At 39.9% G+C, this 18,517-nt stretch overlaps 1 protein-coding gene across 1 annotated transcript; it reads right to left on the reverse strand.

Annotated features, from left to right (window-relative positions):
• Window positions 1-2,814: 2,814 nt before the first annotated feature.
• On the reverse strand, window positions 2,815-18,511 carry CAVIN2 (caveolae associated protein 2). Its single transcript, XM_081261952.1, has 2 exons — window positions 17,739-18,511; window positions 2,815-5,209 (listed from the first exon to the last, which is right to left on the reverse strand). The coding sequence occupies exons 1-2, from the start codon at window positions 18,219-18,221 to the stop codon at window positions 4,415-4,417; spliced, it is 1,278 nt and encodes a 425-aa protein (XP_081118078.1). The 5' UTR covers window positions 18,222-18,511; the 3' UTR covers window positions 2,815-4,414.
• Between the last annotated feature and the right edge of the window lie 6 nt (window positions 18,512-18,517).

Raw genomic sequence — 18,517 nt, forward strand, 5'->3', positions numbered from 1 at the left:
GCATCGAATCTGACAATCATCAAAATCATTTACAAATTTTACCTGTATGTGATGCGACGTAAGGAGTGATAAAATGAAGTTAATATTACACCTATCAGAGAGTGTATAAATTAATTCAGAACTAAGCCGAGTTGAGTGATATTTAGGAGTCTGTTTTGGCAGAATGAATTTCAGATTGAGACTGGTTACTGACCCTGCCACTTTAGTAATCATGTGAATTTGGGAAATCCACTTAACTCAATGACCCTCACAGGAAATATACCATAGGTTCTGCATCCATAGATTCAACCAACTATGGAGCAAAAATATTTAGGAAAAAAATTGCATGTGGACCTAACATATATGGATTCTTTTTGTCATTATTCCCCAAACAACTCAGTAAAATAACAATTTATATAGCATGTACATTGTATTAGGTATTATGTCATCTAGAGAAGATTAAAAGTATGTGGGAGATCCTAATTAGAATAAGTCATACTCCATGTATGTCTAATAGGTCAAAGTACATTCTACTATCATGTATAACTAAAAAGAATTTTAAAAAAAGTGTATGGAAGGATCAGTATAGTATTATTTGCAAATACCACATCATTTCAGATAAGGAACATGAGCATTGTCAGATTTCATATCCACAAGGATGGAGGAGGGAACTGGAATCTTGCCCCATGGACACCAAGTGGGATGACTGCATTTAGATTATAGCATGATGAGCAGAACTCAGAGGGGTTAGGATTTCTGGAATCTGTCTCCTCCTCCATTTTACTAGTTGGAACAAATTAACTTCTTGTACTCCATTAAAACAGAAATGAAAATAGTAATTTCCTAATAGGATTCTGTATGATTAAATGAGATAATGCTTGTGGTAGGTCTGCAGAATTGTGGGCTATTGGAGAGCCCAGCTTGGTGTAAAGGAGACTATCAAAAATATAGGTTCCCTTCCCTCTTACTGCTTTGAACATGAAGAATTTTAGCAAATAGGAGAGACTAAAGGTTGCTTTGCCCATAAATATTTAACAAATTGATTTTTACAGTGGAAAGGATATAAATACATGAACATCAAGCTGTTTTGCTGAAGGTGTGACTTCTTAATTGGGGCAGTTTGTGTGGAGAGTTAAAAATAATTTTAGAGTTTGAAGTATCTCAGGATAACGCAATGGTTAAAACAAAAATAAGAAAGTATCTTTAATAGTGTGAGTTACTGTCTGTTCCCTTTAGGAATGAGTTCCAGGCAACAGAAGTCTTTATCTAGATACCCACATCAAGCAGAATACAAAGGTCACAATGCCAATTTTATCTGTAACTTGTTTTGCAGTGCCAGAGTCTTGGTTTTTAGGAAAAGACTGTGGTTGCTATGGAACTGTTAATAATGATTGCTGCTTGTACCTCAATTCTTCATACTCCCAATCTTCAATATAAAATCACTTAGATTTACGCTGTAGGGCAGTACACAAACTTTTGAGCAGGAATTAACTGGGCATAGGCATTAGTGTCTTAATGTAGGAAATGACTTTCATTATAACCTTTACCTGCACTGGCAGCTGGACTGAGTCAAAGCAGCTTCTGCTTTCCTGCTAGTCAGCTGAACCTCATGAGGTTCAAACTTGACTCTTCTGGGTGGGCACTGCTAAAAGCAGAGACATTTGGGCTTTCATCATAATAGAATACAAAAAAATCTGGTTTGTGCAGAACTGGACTTAGCATGTTTCTCTTATTTGATTGTATAAAAAAGAATAGTAATTCAGTCATATGCTAGATTCCTAAGTTAAATGAGGAAAAAATTCCTGTTGAAATATATATCTGCATTTTTTAATAACAAATATTGTGGACAAATGACATTTTTTTGCTATATTTCTGCAAGATTTGTGATCTGTGTAATGGATGCTTCTTGCTCTGGAATTATATTTCTAAGATATGGATCTCAGTCTGTATTAATGTATAACTTATGTTTGAGGAAAACTAATTGAGTTCTTGAGCTCCAGGCACATGAAGTTAGGAATGGGTTATTGGATGGGTGGGAAGAAGACATATCTAATTTGGGGACTTTATAGCCTCTTCAGTATGCAAATAATTCAACAATAATACAGAATAAATAGCTTCCATTTCCACAACTGCTGCTCTTTCTAATCCCTACAGTATGTGTTTCCCAACAATTATCTGGCTTAATTCTCTGTTTTATTGCTTTAGATTTTAATGCTTTGAATGTGGAACATAGAATAAATGTGATTGTCAGTAAAACTTAAAAAGATGCCAGGGTGTAGTTTTCCAGTGACAAGCAGCTAATTTATGGGAACAAATGGATTAAAACATTTTTGAAAAGGGGATGTAAACATTACACTAGCTCTGGATCCTCCAACTCCTCCTCTGTAAGAAGCTACAGTAGCTCTTAAAAGGTTAAACAGGCATGCTTTGGGCCCTGCATGAAATTCAGTCTTCTACCCAGTCTATGGCTGTACAAAAGACAAAGGTTTATCTGAGTGAATAAACTGAACCCGTAGTTCGATAAATTCATGTTTGTAGAACTATTTAAGGTATTAAAAGGTCTGGTATAATATAATAATAATGCAGATGGGACTATCAAATCCATCAAGCTACTGCAGTAAATTCAGATGCTATCCAGAGCTGGCAAGGTAATGTCAAGAAAGTTAAACTTGAAGAATGAGAGTTGGATTTCTAAATGAGGTCAGGAAAAAAAGAAAGCAGAGTTAATAGGGGAAATCAAGACTGAAACAATCAACATTACAGCAACATTTGGAGGAGAGTTTAAAAATCAATTCTTTCTGCTTGTTGTAAAATTGTTCTGCCAAAAAAGTGACATTGTTATATACCTTTTATTTTTTGGTTTATTTAATCTTCTTTAACACAGCCATTGTTAGTTCACAAATCCAATATGTGGGGTTACATTATTGTGAAATAAGACAAAATTGAATGGGTTATACCATCAATACATTTTGCTAATCCTATCCCTTTTATTAAAGACAAAGCATAGTTTGTTATCATTGTCTTGGATTACCTCTATTTGTTAGATTATTTATAGTGGTATATACTAAAGGTAGGAAATTTGCTCCCTGGTTCCACTATCTTTGAACTATAACTTAACAAAACATTAGCATTTTGTAATTAAAAATAGATAAAGCAATATGTTAGTATAATGTTAGGCAACAATAAAAATTACCCTGTCTGAATGAATGTGTACACATATATAAAAATGCTTTAAGAAGTTACAAAACATTAATATTCTTTGAAATTAATATATAAATAAAATATGACCTGGAATGAAATTACCATTATGTACAAAAGAGGAAAAAAAAGCATTCTTCCCTTCTCAAACCTATAGACTTTAACAGCTTATAAACTAACATCACATTATATGTAGTGTAGAGGTTATTTCAAATTTAGAAAAAATTAAAGAATAGTATGGTCCAACTTCCTACAAAGACAGTACATATTATTAACTTTTCGAAGATATATACTTATTTCAATGTGAGACAACATTCTACTGAACTGCTTCCGAGAAATAGTTGCACTTTCTTTTGATTATTGAGAAAACAATGCAGCTTTAACACAATACAATATTTGTTGTAGTATTTGAAAATATTAGAAAATAAAATATTGTGAAGTTATAACATTTTATTCCAGGTAATAGAAACTTTTTTAGTATTGTTATTTAAAGAGTGAAAAAATTAGCTTAATATTGTAAAGATTTCACTTTTAAGCACATATTTTTTCCTCTGTCTTCATTCTCCTTGGCATTCTTTACTTGCCATTTCTCTTATTTCTCAACTTCTTCCTCTTAGTTTTCTTTTCTAACAAGCCTTGCCTTTACTCCATACTGAATATCATTAGCTATCATTGTCTTTCAACTTTCCTTCATTTCCAAAAGACAATGAGTCTTATTAACTGAAAAACTGCCTGAACATTCCCTTCTACCTTTAGTAAATATTTGCTTCTTGAAATATAGCTGTTTTTACCTTATACACATATGAATATTGTGTATCACCCACTTGAAGATTAGATTCACAGAGAACTGTAGAAATTCACTGGATGACTAATGGCACACTATTCAACAAGCTGATGGAATGACAAAAAATTAATCACATGTCACAACTGGCATTGTAACTGTCCTCTGGTTTTCTTGACTAAGCGAAGTGGATCAGTGTTTTTTCAACTGCTCCATTTCTTCTTCCTGACAATTTTGGAGAAATTCTACAGCAACAGAACCTAAGATCAAATTGAGTGGATCCTCTGTCAGGTTGCTTTGTGGCCTCATGTACGTACGTTGCCACTATGTGGCCAGTGGAGACTCCCTGGACAATGACATTAATGAGTGGGCAGTATGGAGATAGGGAGGAGCTGATTTCCAGGCTCTGTTGCCCATTTAACCTGGGGCACAGGCTGGTGGCCCTGGACTCCCGGTTTAGGCGGTTTGGTCCACCTGGAGCACAGCTGGATGCACGGGTTCCTCATTCGACTGCTCTGTCACCTCTGAGGTCAGCATGTAACCACCTTCATAGCACACCTTCTGTGCCTGTTCCAGGGCCACTGGCTCTTCTTCTTCATCTTCCACGATTGTCAAGTCAATGTTGCTGTCCATCCCAGAGTTATTCCCTCTGAAGGCCCCCTTCTCAGTATCCCCTTCTGTGTTCTTCCCTTCCAGCAGGGAACTGTGGAGGGATACTTCAGAAAGACCCTCTGCAAGCGAGCCCTCTTCATGGTCTTTTGGCATCTGCTCACTGCTTGGCATATCTTCTGACTTGCTCTCATTTTCTGCAGGGCTTTCTCCCTCTCGGACTTTCTTTCGACCAAAAGTGAGGGGAGAAACCTTGAAGGGGGAACTTTTCCCTGAGGATGTTTTCTGGTGATTGGATGTGAGAGATTTCTTAATCTTCTCTCTCCTCTCTACAGATACGATCTTGGTCCCCAGCTTGTTCATCTTTTTCTCAATGTTCTGGCGAGAAAAGGCTTTCTTGAGGCTATCTACTTTCCTGAGGCTGGATCTTTTTATTTTCTCTGCCCTACTTTCTTCCATCTTTTCCTCTGCACTGTCTTCCAGGGTCTCCTCCTCGTGGGCTAATTCATCATCGGAGGAGAGGTCCACCGTGTGCAAGGTTTCCTCCAGGGTCTTGTTCTCATCAGCAAGCTCCTCCTTCCCTTCCACTGGGCTGGGAACCGGCTCTTTCACAAACACACTGGCAGGGATCTCATTTTCTTCCTGAAAAGATGGACAATGTAGGTTTCATGTTAATAGCATATTTCACAAAGGGTCCTAAGTGGATGTAATGGGTGTGTCTTTTCTGGGGGATAAAAATGTCAGAAAAGTGGTTGTGGCTTTGGTTTTCTGGACTGGGGAGCATTCATTCTAAATTGGGCAAGTCCTTTCCCTTAGGCTGGATAAGGCCAAGGTCTGCCTGTTGGGAATAGCATGAGGACAGCTGGCAAAAGCACTATCAGTGACAGGCAGCAGGGAAGTGGGCTGTGACTCAGATAGACCAGGAAGCTGCCTAGATAAAAGGAGCTAAAGTAAGTACTGTACTGTGAACCCAGAGGCCCTCTCTTTCCTACCCTCTCTCCAGGTCACAGGGCTCAGCTCCTGCCAAAAACCCATTGCAAAAGCCCTGAAGTTGGAGATGAATGATCAAAGATGGGGGTTGGGGGAGAAAACTGAGAAGTCCTAAAGTGCCAGACACTATGTAAAGTCTTGTTTCGTTCCCTCCCCAGCTAGATGTCAGCAGTGAAGTTCTGCTCAGAAGCACACAGGTGTGTTGCTGATGACATCATTTGAGAGTAAGAGGAGCAAGGGCTCAACTTCCTGAGGCCCCTGCTCATGAAGGTCATGAAGCTATGTGTTTTAGGACAGGCTTTGTGGGAGCTCAGGGGTAGGAGAGATACCAGGGTCATTTTTAGAGTTGTGAGGGATTACACTGACAGGCATTGCATATCAAGTCTCTGTTGCTAAATAGTTTCTTTGGGCAAGAAGCCTTTGGCCCTTATCTCCATCTAATAGTAAGGAGAGAAGTTTGGGAAACTGCCCGTCCTCTTCCATATTCCCAGAACATCCCTCTTCTAGTTCCTCACATAGGCAAGATGGCCTTGCAATAATACTTCAGGGTACAAAGTCCAAGGACTTGCTGCCAGAGTGCTGAGCAATGGTGCTTCCATGCTCACCAGGGAGGTTGAATCCTTATTTTTATGGTTTTCTTTAAATATTAGACAATGAGAGCCCTTCAGCCAGGTGCCATGACATTTTCACTGGAAAAAAATGGCACAGGATGGGATGTGTGGCAGAAGGCCCCAGTCTCCATCTTTGCTGTACTGCTAAATGGCTGTGCAGCTTCAGCAAATAACTTAATCTCCTCGGGTCTCAGTTTCTTCCAAATATGAACCAAAAGGATTTGACCTAGATTAGCAGCTTTCAAACTGCACTCCCAGGGGCACCCGGGTTTCTGCAGGAATGTGGGAGGGGGCAAGTCTATTGAGCCCCTTGCCACCCCTGCTGCCATCAGAGCCTCAAGGTGACCTGAATATATCTTGGGCTGCCCAGTAAAATTTCAGTTTGAAAAATGACTGGATTTAGTGGGTTTAAAAGTCTACTTGAGATCTAAACTTCATGCAAAGTTCATGTTAATGGTAAGGACTTCTTTTCTGGCTTTGTAATTTTGAAACGTCTATAAAATTGCATTATAATTGAAAATATGCTCTGAGTGTGACTATTTTTTAACTTCTTGATATGAAGATTAAGTGAACAAATTTTTGATATCATAGAGAAACCTAAAACTCTCTCCTTAACTACTGAAGAGCATAATTATAGTACTCTGAAGAGATACAGGTCTTTGCCTTCCCTTATACACACACTCATATAGTATCCTGTTCATTAATTGGTTAGAAACAAAGGAGAAAGTCCTGGGAGAGGTGAAGAGCAAGAAGTCTGTTTAAACAGAGACCATGTGAGAGGGAAGTTATTACACATCCTGTTTCCTAACGCTCTCCTCACACCCTCCCATTTTGTAAGTCATGGAAAAAGTTAGGTACACAGTGTGAGAAAAAGTGAAGAGGTGAAAGGAGTATGGAGTTACTAGGAGTCATTTGTGACCTGGGCTTTTGCAGACAGCCACTTTTCTCTTGCTTCAAGCTGAGTTGCTTAGCTTTACTGGAAAGCACTCCCCATGAAGGCAGGAATTTTCATCTCTTATTCCCTGCTGTGTCCTCCACACCCAGAGCTCAGCAGGGGCTTGTCCTTGGGTAAGGTGGCTTTCTAAGAAGGTCCCCAGGGGGTGGGAGTGCAGATGGCTACACTGTCCTGTGGGGCTTGAGGACTACCAGATAATGGCCTGACTCTGTGCCAGTTTTCTGGATGCTGGTGTCCCTGGAAAATCAGGAGAAAACAAGGCAGGGAAATGGTTTCCCTTTTAAAAGGAAGGATTTTATTCTCTGTGGGTGAGTATTACTGAAAGCAGGGAGACAACAGAAATAGCTAGGGCTCTGATGCTTAGTCCAGAAGCAAAATTTCTTCTGGGGTTTGACAAGAGGGTTGGGAAGGTTTGACAGATGTTGCTTGCAGGAAAGGAAGAAACCAAGAGTTCCGTGAAATGTTATTAAAAGTTCTCAGGGAGGAGAGCAAAAACTCAGGCAGAAAACTGTTAAAAATAAGCATTGGTTATCAGAGAAGTGGTACATTTTATATAGCATAATCTTTCAGGGTAATCAAAAGTCACAAATTGGATAACTTCCCTTTCTTTAACCCTAACTAAAGGTAGGTATATTAATTGTACTTCTAAAAGAATTAAACTACTATTATTTCAGTTTTCCTTAAATTAAGTTTTAGTATTAACCAAACATAGTTTCTATAAGATCTTAAGACTCTTTTGTCTCTATTTTCACCTATCCTCTGAGGACAGCTTTGAGGAAAATGTTTTAGAAGGTGAATCAGAAGAGATCATTGGTAGATACAGGCTGAATCTATGGGGTGGGAGCAGGTGTGGAGGGAAGATGGAAACCCAGTTGAACTCTTTTGTAAAATGCCAGGAAAATTTATACAAGAGCTCTTTTGATGCCAACTATGGAAATTAACCCAGCAGGAACAGAGATAATCCAGAATGAGCTGGATGTGTCTTTGAGTGAGATACATCTTCTTGGCTAACTGCTATGCTTCTGCTGTCATTTTAATTACTTGAGCAGTATTTTATGTTCTGTCTACTGGACAGTGTTTATTTTGTGGCTTCTTATGGCATCCACTCTGGAGGCAAACTCTTCTCACACAGAAATCTGTAAATGTGCAAGCACATGTAGGTCTTCCCTTTCCATGATATTTGTTTCAATATACAAAAAACAAACAAACAAACAAACAAACAAAAAAACGCTGATACTTTTCGAAGTCTGTTCTTTTGAAAGACATATGCATGGTGTTTGACCATGAAGTATCTGCTATGGGGTAGAAACTCGAGTTGAACTTCAGATGATGAATCCTCCATAACCGCCCCCTCTCTGAGATGCCTGGTCTCACCATGTGCCTGGGCATGCAATCCTCTCACACACACCTCTTGGGAACGCTTGATATTTCACATACCTACAAGTGAGGTGACTGACTCTTCTGCCTTCAGCTTTCTGTTGTAATGTTTTTGATTTGCTTTCTCTTACAGATTCTAAGACTGACAGCTATTTCAAGGGAGAGGACCAAGTAAGTACACATCCCTAACTGTCACTCCTTACTTACGCTAGTTAACCATCTGTCTACTTAAGGGTTGTGACTCCTTAAAATGGCATTAAGAATCCTTGTGGGCTGCTTTGCTTCCTTGGGCAGTTCTACCCACTAGGAGCCCCAAGGAGCAGCTGGTTATTTGTCCTTTGTTTTCAAAAAGGTCCTCAGCGTGGACTGATGCAGGTGTTTGTGATTCTGACCTTTCACAAGGACCCTGAGGAGGTTTTCAAAGGAAGGGAGAATTAAACAGCACACTTCAAACATATATGATGGATATGCTGGCAGCATAAAAAGAGAAAAGGAGTGGAAAGAACTCTTGAGAAGTGGCATTTTTCCTTGCACTATGGCTTGTTGGCTATTTATATTGATTCTTGTGAGCCAGTCGTCCAGTCTTGCATGTAAATACAATGCAGAGAAACTTGCCAACTTGCTGGGCACTTCTTGAGTTGAAGCTCAAGGAAGTGAATCTTTGTGCCTATGCAGGCATGCACACTTTTAAAATGAGGAGAATCCATAACCAGCCTTAGAGAAAGAAATCAACCCTAAGTCATTTGAAAGCCTGAATAAGGAGAGAGAAGCCAGCAGTTTGCTTTCCTGTCACTAAATAATAATTCTTGACATTAGACAAAGATAACAAAGGATGTCATACTCCTACAGGGATGTAGTGGCATCCCAGAGAGATATGAAACCATAAATTTGTGTCCATGGAATATTTTATCCAATAATTTCTAACTAGTAGTTATTAAAATGGAACTATGCCCACCTGACATTGTGATTTATAGGTCTCCTACACATTGATGGTTTTCTCCGATTTGTGTTTCTGAGGTATAGATTGCCAAGCGGATAAAGCCATTGATTAGAACTGCACCCCTAGGGCAGCTGTCGGTGGAATCAGCAAGTCATAAGAATAAAATGCATTAGTTATAATCCCTGAGCTGTCTTTCGCATTCTAGAGGATATAAAAGTTTCATTATTTTTCAGTGTTATCAAGGGTTTCATTTTTTTTTTTTTTTTGGGAGCACACTGGTTAGGTGTTCTTAGTTATTCATAAAAGACACAAAACAAAATAAAAAAAATCACACTGAATTATTTAAAAGCTGATATAGAAAACCCAGTTTTGAACTTTACCATCATGGGATTATAGTGTTTGTTTTTACTCATTTCACAATTCTACTCTGTAATTTCTATTATTAACAAAATGAAACATTGCTAGTGACTTGGTTTCTTAGGGCCTCTGCTTCTTTGATATCAAATGAATTTAAACTAAATGATTATTAAGGTGCTTTCCAGCTCTAAAATATTTGATTGTGTGATATTTACCTAAACCCTACAAAATAGAATTGTAGAAATGATTCCATGATGTATTCATGCCAAATGTGTTTTGCTTCATGGCAAGAATCAAAACTGCAGGACCTGAGTTGTATGGGAGAACATTTTTTTTTTCATTCATTAAATTCCAACAAATACAGATTACAAAAAATGGAAAGGGCAACATTTACTTGGAAGGCTTACACATGACAAAGAAGCTACTTTTTTTTTTTTTTTTTTACATATAGGAGAAGGTAATGATTTTTTGAAGATGTATCAACAGTAATCAGTTATTCATTTAAAGTGCCAGGGGCAGTGCTGTTATTCAATAAATGTAATAACAACAAGAAGAACTAGTATTTTGTTATTTTATAAACTAAAAGGGCATTGCTGTGTAACATATCAAAACCAATATCTCATTATAGGAATGTTAATCAATGTGATAGAAACATGGCAAGTTGTTGTAGAAAGGTATCTTTGATTATCTGTATTTCTATGTCTTCCAAGTTTGTACTAACTCAACAGTTTTTAGAGCAGTGGCTTTGGATAAAGTACAATCTTTTGTTAAAAAATCAATTTTAAAACAGTCCTAAGATATTATGCTTTTAGCACTTTTCTAAAATTCTGATCTCATCTAAGGAACCAAATGATTAATATTTGAGCACATTTATAGGCTCAATTCTCCAGAAATGTATCCACTGCAAATATCTAGCCTTTCTATTTTTTCACCCAATTTCACAATTTTATGTGGAGGAAAGTGTAAGCTGTCCATGAGTACTCTCATTTTGTTCACTGGATTCAAAATTATTCCCCAACTGCTTTTTCAAATAGTCATTACTAGAACCTTAAGAGGACATAAGTGGACACCGTGCCCTCAGGGCCAGTTACTTGTGAAATTCTAGCCTCTTCAACAAACAGAGAAAATTTCCTCTTAACTGTAAATCCACTGATTTTTCTGTACAAATTGTATTTTTTTTTTTTTTAGTTAAAGATAGGCATGCTTACAGGCAAAGTCTTAGTCTTTGTCTATCTATAACATTTGCTTTTTTATTAATAATGCCTATGAGTTGTATTTTATTAATGCTGGGTCATGTCACAGTATTTTGAATTCAAACATTGATCTTGAGCTGTTAAAAAAACTTAAAAAAGGAAAGATGCTGAGTTTAATGAGGACTTAAAAATTTATTTAATTGATCAAAGGGAGTTGATTGTTTCTCCAGTTTTAGATACTACTGGTAATAATTTGAAGTAATTGCTAAGAAATTAGATGCTTAACAGCTACAGCAATGTTGTAAAGTTCAGCACAGATTTCAATAAATAAACGATACGTTTTAAGTAGCACAGATTAAGAACAAAGTTTGAAATGAAATAAAGCAAATATTTTAGTGTCTAGTCAACCAACCAACCAACCAACCAACCAACCAATATACATTTGTAGATTTTGGAGAAATGACAGGACTTCACAAACTGGAAACATGATATTTGCAATATTATAATACTAATAATGTCCAAACCAGGGGGGCAGATTTTCTTTTTGCATTCTCTTATTTTTACATAATTTTGTCTTGAACAAGAAAACCAATAGATTGAGTAAGGGAAAGTCCAGTATAGTGTTCAAGTGGACTGAAAATTGCTGCAGTCTGGCTGGGCACAAAATAACCGAGCCACCACACAATCTTGTAGATTCAAACAGCAATTCTTTATTCTCGAACTGTCACTGGCACTCTACACGCACATTCTGGGAAAATCCACTTCCACTGGGCTCTGCATCCCCAAATACTCTCTGAATCCCACGAGAACTCAACAGGAACTCAAGGAGCAGGTGCCTGGAGGCAGCAGGATACGCCCTATTTCCAGCAGGATACACCTTAAACCTGGAACCGCCCTAAACCTGGATCCGCCCTGGTCCTTGAGCCGGGTCACCTTTCTCAAACATTCATGCAATGTCACTGCAAATGACCTGGGTCCAAGGCAAGCCAATTTCCACAATGGAGAGTCCTCCCTTTAAGCAACATGGGGTGGGCTGGCAAGGAAATTGCCATGCATCATTCCTACTTGGCTATGGCTCTCAGCATCTCCCCACTTCTGATTAATTAAACAACAAGCAATTGTGTGACCTTTTTACCACAAGTTAATCTTGGAGTCAATCCTAGAGGACTGATACCTAACCATATTTGACAGATAGACGTCATACACTTGCCAGAATTTGGAAAATTAAAATATTTGCATGTTACAGTTGATACTTCTTCTGGATTTTTGATGGGCTCCCTTCATGCCTGAGAAAAAACTAAAGATGTTATAGCTCATTGCTTACAAAATTTTGCCACTGTGGGCGTTCCAAAACAGTTAAAAACAGATAATGGTCCTAGCTATACCTCTACCTCTTTTAAACAATTTTGCTCATCATTTGGTATTACTCATATAACAGAAATCCCATACAATCCACAGGGACAAGGCATAGTTGAAAGATCTCATCAAACTATTAAAACGTACTTATTAAAGCAAAAAGAGGGAATTGGAAAGGGGTATATATCCCCCAAAGATAAACTTAAAATAACGCTTTTTACTCTAAACTTTTAAAATTTGGATTCATCAGGACTTAGTGCTGCGGAAAGGCATATGTATCCAAAAAATGTACATAAGCCTAAGGTACTTTGGAAAGATATTCTAACAGGACAATGGAAAGGTTCTGACCCAGTGATTGTCTGGAGTCGGGGTTCTGTTTGTGTGTTTCCACAGGGAGAACAGCAGCTGATTTGTATTCCAGAGAGACTAACCAAAGCAATTTCTACAGACCAAAAAGAAGATGATTTGACTCAAATCCATAACAGCTGATATCCAGAGCTCCAGCTTGGCTATTCTTACATCTGCAACAGTGATTAACCAGGATGCTTTTTTCAATATCTATTTTATTATTGCATTTTCCCACATCATAAAGTTCTATTTTATTTTTTGAGCTCATATAAACCTAGGTTAATGTTTTTCTGATCAGTTTTATTTTTTGACTGTGGAGTTTTTAAACATTGCAATGGAGATTTCACCTGTGTAAAGCTACAAGGCCTTTACTATTGTCTTATGTGTTGTACGTTTGTGTGCACTCTTGTGTTTTGTGTTGTATGTCTGTATGTGCGTATGTCCATATTTCATATATTAGGAGCGCTCATGAAAAAATGGATCCAAATTTTTTTTATTCACGTGATTTAAATGGTTTAATTTAAATTAGGTAAACAGCTGTTAAGGATTGTTTTTAAAGGTGGTTAACAGATCTGTTTGTTTACTTTCACCTTTCCTTTACATTATATTTAATAATTCTGTTCAGGATAATATAAATTGTTCAGAAAGTTGTTTTCTTAGTACCTGTTGGAATGTTACATAATTTCTTTTTAGCATCATTGCCAGAATTCCTATCTTCATCCCAGTGCTGGTGAAGACAAAGATAAAACCAAACTACAGCTTCTTTGATAGCTATCACAGTAAACTGTATAAACTGATGCCTCAATGAATATAACTCAACAAATAATGCTCAATCAAGGAGTCGATTTACTTTGGGAGGAAATGGACATATTGATAGACTCCTCCACTTTGAACTGCTTGCAGAACTTGCCTAGACTATGTATCACTTGTATACATTGTGAACTATCGTTTGGTGCAGTGAATTGTGGTAGTGCTGGCATATCTTTGCTGATGGTGTCACCAGTGATGCAATTTTTCCAAAGGAGCCGTCAATTGGCTTGGTGTTGTGGCATTTCTGTATCCTCCTCCCTTCTGCTAGTGATGGTCTAAAATTTGGGGGCCAACAGAGGTGAGACAAAGAACCTCACACCCCCACTGGCACCAAGGCCAAATTTGGGGGCCAACAGAGGTGAGGCAAAGAACCTCACCCCCCCACTGGCACCAAGGCCAAATTTGGGGGCCAACAGAGGTGAGGCAAAGAACCTCACCCCCCCACTGGCACCAAGGCCAAAATTGGGGGCCAACAGAGGTGAGGCAAAGAACCACACCCCCCCCACTGGTGCATAGGCCTATCCACAACTATGGCTGTATGCTGGACCGGTAGTCAGTGACAGGTATGATCCAATTGCAGTGGTATCAACCTAAGACAGGAGGCTGACACCTAGAGGTCAGTTTTCCCATGATGGGTAAGAACCATATGTTGAATTGGACAACCTAACAGGCACGGTCCCTAAGCCACATTGCTTGTTGTTTAATTAATCGGAAGCGGGGAGATGCTGAGAGCCATAGCCAAGTAAGAATGACGCATGGCAATTTCCTTGCCAGCCTACCCCATGTTGCTTAGAGGGAGGACTCTCCATTGTGGAAATGGGCTTGTCTTGGACCCAGGTCATTTGCAGTGACATTGCATGAATGTTTGAGAAAGGTGACCCTGCTCAAGGACCAGGGTGGATCTGGGTTTAGGGAGGATCCTGCTGGATTAGGGTGGGTCCAGGTTTAAGGTGGACCCTGCTGGGAATAGGACGTATCCTGCTGCCTCAGGCGCCTGCCGGCTCCTTGAGTTCCCGTTGAGTTCTCTCAGGATTCAGAGAGCATTTTGGGATGCAGAGCCCAGTGGAAGTGTGCATTTTCCCCAGAACATGCGTGTAGAGTGCCGGTGAGAGTTCGGGAATAAAGAATTGCTGTTTGAATCTACAAGGCTTTTGTGGTGGCTCAGTTATTTGGTGCCCAGCTAGACTGCGGCAGAAAATGAGAAACTATATAAAGATACCAAGTGGCACCTGGTACACTATCTAACCTCCACATTCCCTGCAGGTCTAGGACACATTTCCCTTCTGCTACATTGTGTAGATGCTGCTGCTACTAGAAGGGTCTACTTAGAGAAGGTCTTTTGGGCAGATTACTATACTTCCTTGGCAACATGACATAATGCTGATTTCAACATGATGGCAGGCATACCATGCATGGGTGTGTGTGTGTGTGTGTACAAGCCTCAACTCAAAAGGCATCTGCACAGCTGTTTTAAGATCCTGGGAAGGGTGGGGTTAGTTTTGATCCAAGAGCCATAGTTCTAACCAAGTATAAGTGTGGCCTCCTGTCTGAGCAAATGCATTTCAGATCCGCTCAGTAATAGCATCTTATTCATTGAGCACTTATATCACGTCAGTCTGTGCTCACTGTTTAAAATGTTATTTCCTTATTCATCACCTTACAAAAGAGAGATGAGAAAGAAAATACCAGTGTCTAAGAACATATATTCTGGGGTCAAATAGATGTGAGTTTGAATCCTAGCTTCACCATTTGCTTACTAAGTAACTTCAGACAAGAAGTAAACACCTCTGACTCTCAGCATTCTTATCTCTAAATTGGGGATACTTGAAATAATGCTCAGAAAGATGCTTAGCAGTATATGCAGGGCTTGTTGAGTGCTCAAATATAATTTTGCTGATATTAATATTTTCAGTGTATAGATGAAGAAACAGGCTTGGAGAAGATATAAATATGTCAAAGACCACATATTTGCAAGTGATGAAACTAGGATTTGTACCAGTTTGATTCTAAAAATTACCTTTTCAACCGTTGTACTGGACTGCTTTCTAACACATATGATTGCTGTCCCTTGGCACCCTTGCTACCTTACTGAAACTCCAGCTTCAAGACAGAACAAGAGAAAAAACAATCTTCCCACTGGGAACGATACTTGCATTTGTTTCTCCAAATCATCCTCTTACAATGCCTTGAGACTTGTGATTTCTCATATCCCTTAGGCCAATAAAGGACCCTACACAGCTTAAGAAAAGGCCAGTTACTTGCTTCTAGTCCCCTGACTCCTCAAATACTCTTCAAAAATATCCCTGGGGTTGCTTGAAAGAGGGACCCAGAATGGAGTCTGAGCAGATTGTTTTGGATTCTCTTAGCTTTCATTTGGTCTTGAGCACACCCCCCCCCTCCACTTTTTTTTAAAAATCTTTTCTCACTATGTGGAAAACACTACTGTTTGTGGTTGCAATTTCACACCTGTCAGTCCAATGTGACAAAACAGGTGACCATGTCAGGCCCTCATCAACAGCACGTGCCTTTAAGTTACCCAACAGTATATATATTTTTAACATCAGTTTCACAATTCTCTTGAACTTCTAGTCACATTACACCTTCCTTATTCCCCCCAATGCAAACATCTGCAGAATTCTGTGTATAAACAAAACAAAAACCAATCCCAACAAATTGTGCTTTTCCTTTACTAGATAAATACTTTCTCCCATTCCTTAACTGAGGAATGAGATGCAAGATAATATCCCTCATTCATAATGAAAAGCGGGGTGGATTTCCTTTGGTGTGACAGAGTTAAACAGCACTGTACGTGTTTGATTTTGTTTAGAGCTCACTATTTAATAATAAAGTGAGGATCTCATAGGCTTATCGTATCTCTTTTCAGTTCATCTGGTATGTGAAAATCTATTGCATTTGTATTAAAAGCTGAAAGTTTCCTGACTGTGAAAGCCTTCAAGGTGCAGGAGAGCATCAGCTGCCTAAACTTTTATAACATTCAAGTGCAATTTTTGAGGAGGACAAAAAAGCAACGGGATGAGTCTTTCCTTTTATGGGTATAGGAAGGCTTGGGTTCTAACTTGGCAGAGTAGATTCATTCAGAAAGAGAAGGCTCCCTCGGTTTAAATCCCAATTTCTACCTCTTTCTTGGGAGATGAAGGCTTTCCCTGTGTGCCTTTCACAATCAAACTGTTGGTTATAGCCTCTCCCCTCCATGGCTTTGAAATCCTCTCCTATTCACATGGTCACAATGAGACAGCCCTGAGGCAGGATGGCAATCACTTCCTGGGCTCTGGGCTGGCTGGGTTCCACCAGGCGGAAGGGCTTCCAGCCCTAGGCAGGGCTGCCCTTGGATTCACAAATGCCCACCACTTGGCGGAACAACGGCCCCACGCAATCTCCCTGTCCCCAAATAGCCTCTTGCTACATTAACTGCATCATTGATGCATTAAAAAAAAATTAAGTGGCCTTTTTATTCTAAGGCAACCATTTGAAGGAGAAAATATTCAAGACTAGGCTTTGTGACTGTAACTGATAACACTCCTTTTATTTTACTTTACAGATGTGGTCTCTCTGAGCAATGAGAGGCATATCTAGTGTTTGTAAAGAGTTATGCTCTGCATTTTTAGTGCATCATTTGTTAGAAAAAGAACTCAACAAGATTGCTTTGCCCAAAAAAGTCTTTAAAGAACAAGGCTAGTTCAACTCTAATGGAATCAATCAATCACTTGGTTAGTCCCCAAAACACTGGCGGCCTTTGGAAAAGGGGACAGTTGAAATTGTTATGAGTTTCTTGATTTAAACAAAACAAAACAAAAAACTTATGATTACAAAGAGCTAATAAGCAGCCACTGAATTAAGTTGCCCTGTTCAGCTAACAGCTGCTGCCAATGTTCCTAATGCAAAGAGACAAAGGAGTTTGACTAGGGTGGGTACATGCACCTGCCTGTCTCCTCAAACTATATGGAATGCATCCAGGTGCTCACTGAAAAATGACCCCACTTTCCCAACCTCAGGGGCATCTATCTTGGTTTTAAGCTGAAGCGACTTGGGAAGTTCCCACTCCTGTATGCAGATTTCACATTTGTCTGCTGCAGGCAACCCAGGGACAATGCCTCTTGTGTGTGATCCCTGACAGGCAGGACAGATGTAAAAATGGCCATGAGAGCCAGGAGGACTGAGATCATGAATGTTGAAGACCCCCCGCCCACGTGTGGGGAGTCTAGGGGACACTGACCTGGAAGATGAGCACCTTGAAATGGTTGCGTCTGAGGAGTTGAGCGTGGTTATTCTCCAGCCGCTTCACCTGTGCGCACTGTGTCTCCATGCGCTCCTTGACAGCGCGAGTGTGGGCGCTGACCTTTCGAGATTTCTCCAGCAACTTGCTCACGGTGTTGCTGGTAGAAGCCTGGTATTTGGAGAGCTTAGTGAGGTCGTTCTGGATGCCCTTCACTGAGCCCTCCAGACTGATCTGCCGCTGTTCCATCTTGTGCTGGTTCTCTTGCACGGTGTCCAGCATGTTCACCAGCTTGTCTAGGAGCGTGTGCACCGTGACGGCGTTCACCTTCGAGTTGTCCCGGATAGCCTCCTCGGTGCACCCCAGGTTGAGACTGGGGCTTGGTGTGGAGGAGGGAATCGGGCTGGGGCTTGGTGGTTTCTCCTGGCTCATGTCAGAACTCGGGTGCTGGAACTTTTCCGCTTGTGCAGCATCCTCTCCCATGGTTGGACAGATGGGAACAATCTCTCCTGCTGGGAGATTCTTCTTGCTGGGGTGAGAAGGGTGGCGGTGAGGGCGCAGAAAGAGGCCCTCTGGTTTAAGCTCTGAGCACTGCTCTTCAGGCTGGCAGAGGTTCAGACAGGCAACAACTGGCTAAGCTGATCAGGGGAACTGCATTCCAGCTGCTCTTAAAGGTCCTACTCCACCCAGTGGGAGGCGAAGGTTACAGAACTGAGAACCACTCAGAGTTCAGAAGCATGCACACACTTCCTTACCACGTTCTCCACTGCACACAGCAC

The sequence above is a fragment of the Spermophilus citellus genome (assembly GCF_964194105.1).
Source record: "Spermophilus citellus genome assembly, chromosome: 11".
Taxonomy (NCBI): domain Eukaryota; kingdom Metazoa; phylum Chordata; class Mammalia; order Rodentia; family Sciuridae; genus Spermophilus; species Spermophilus citellus.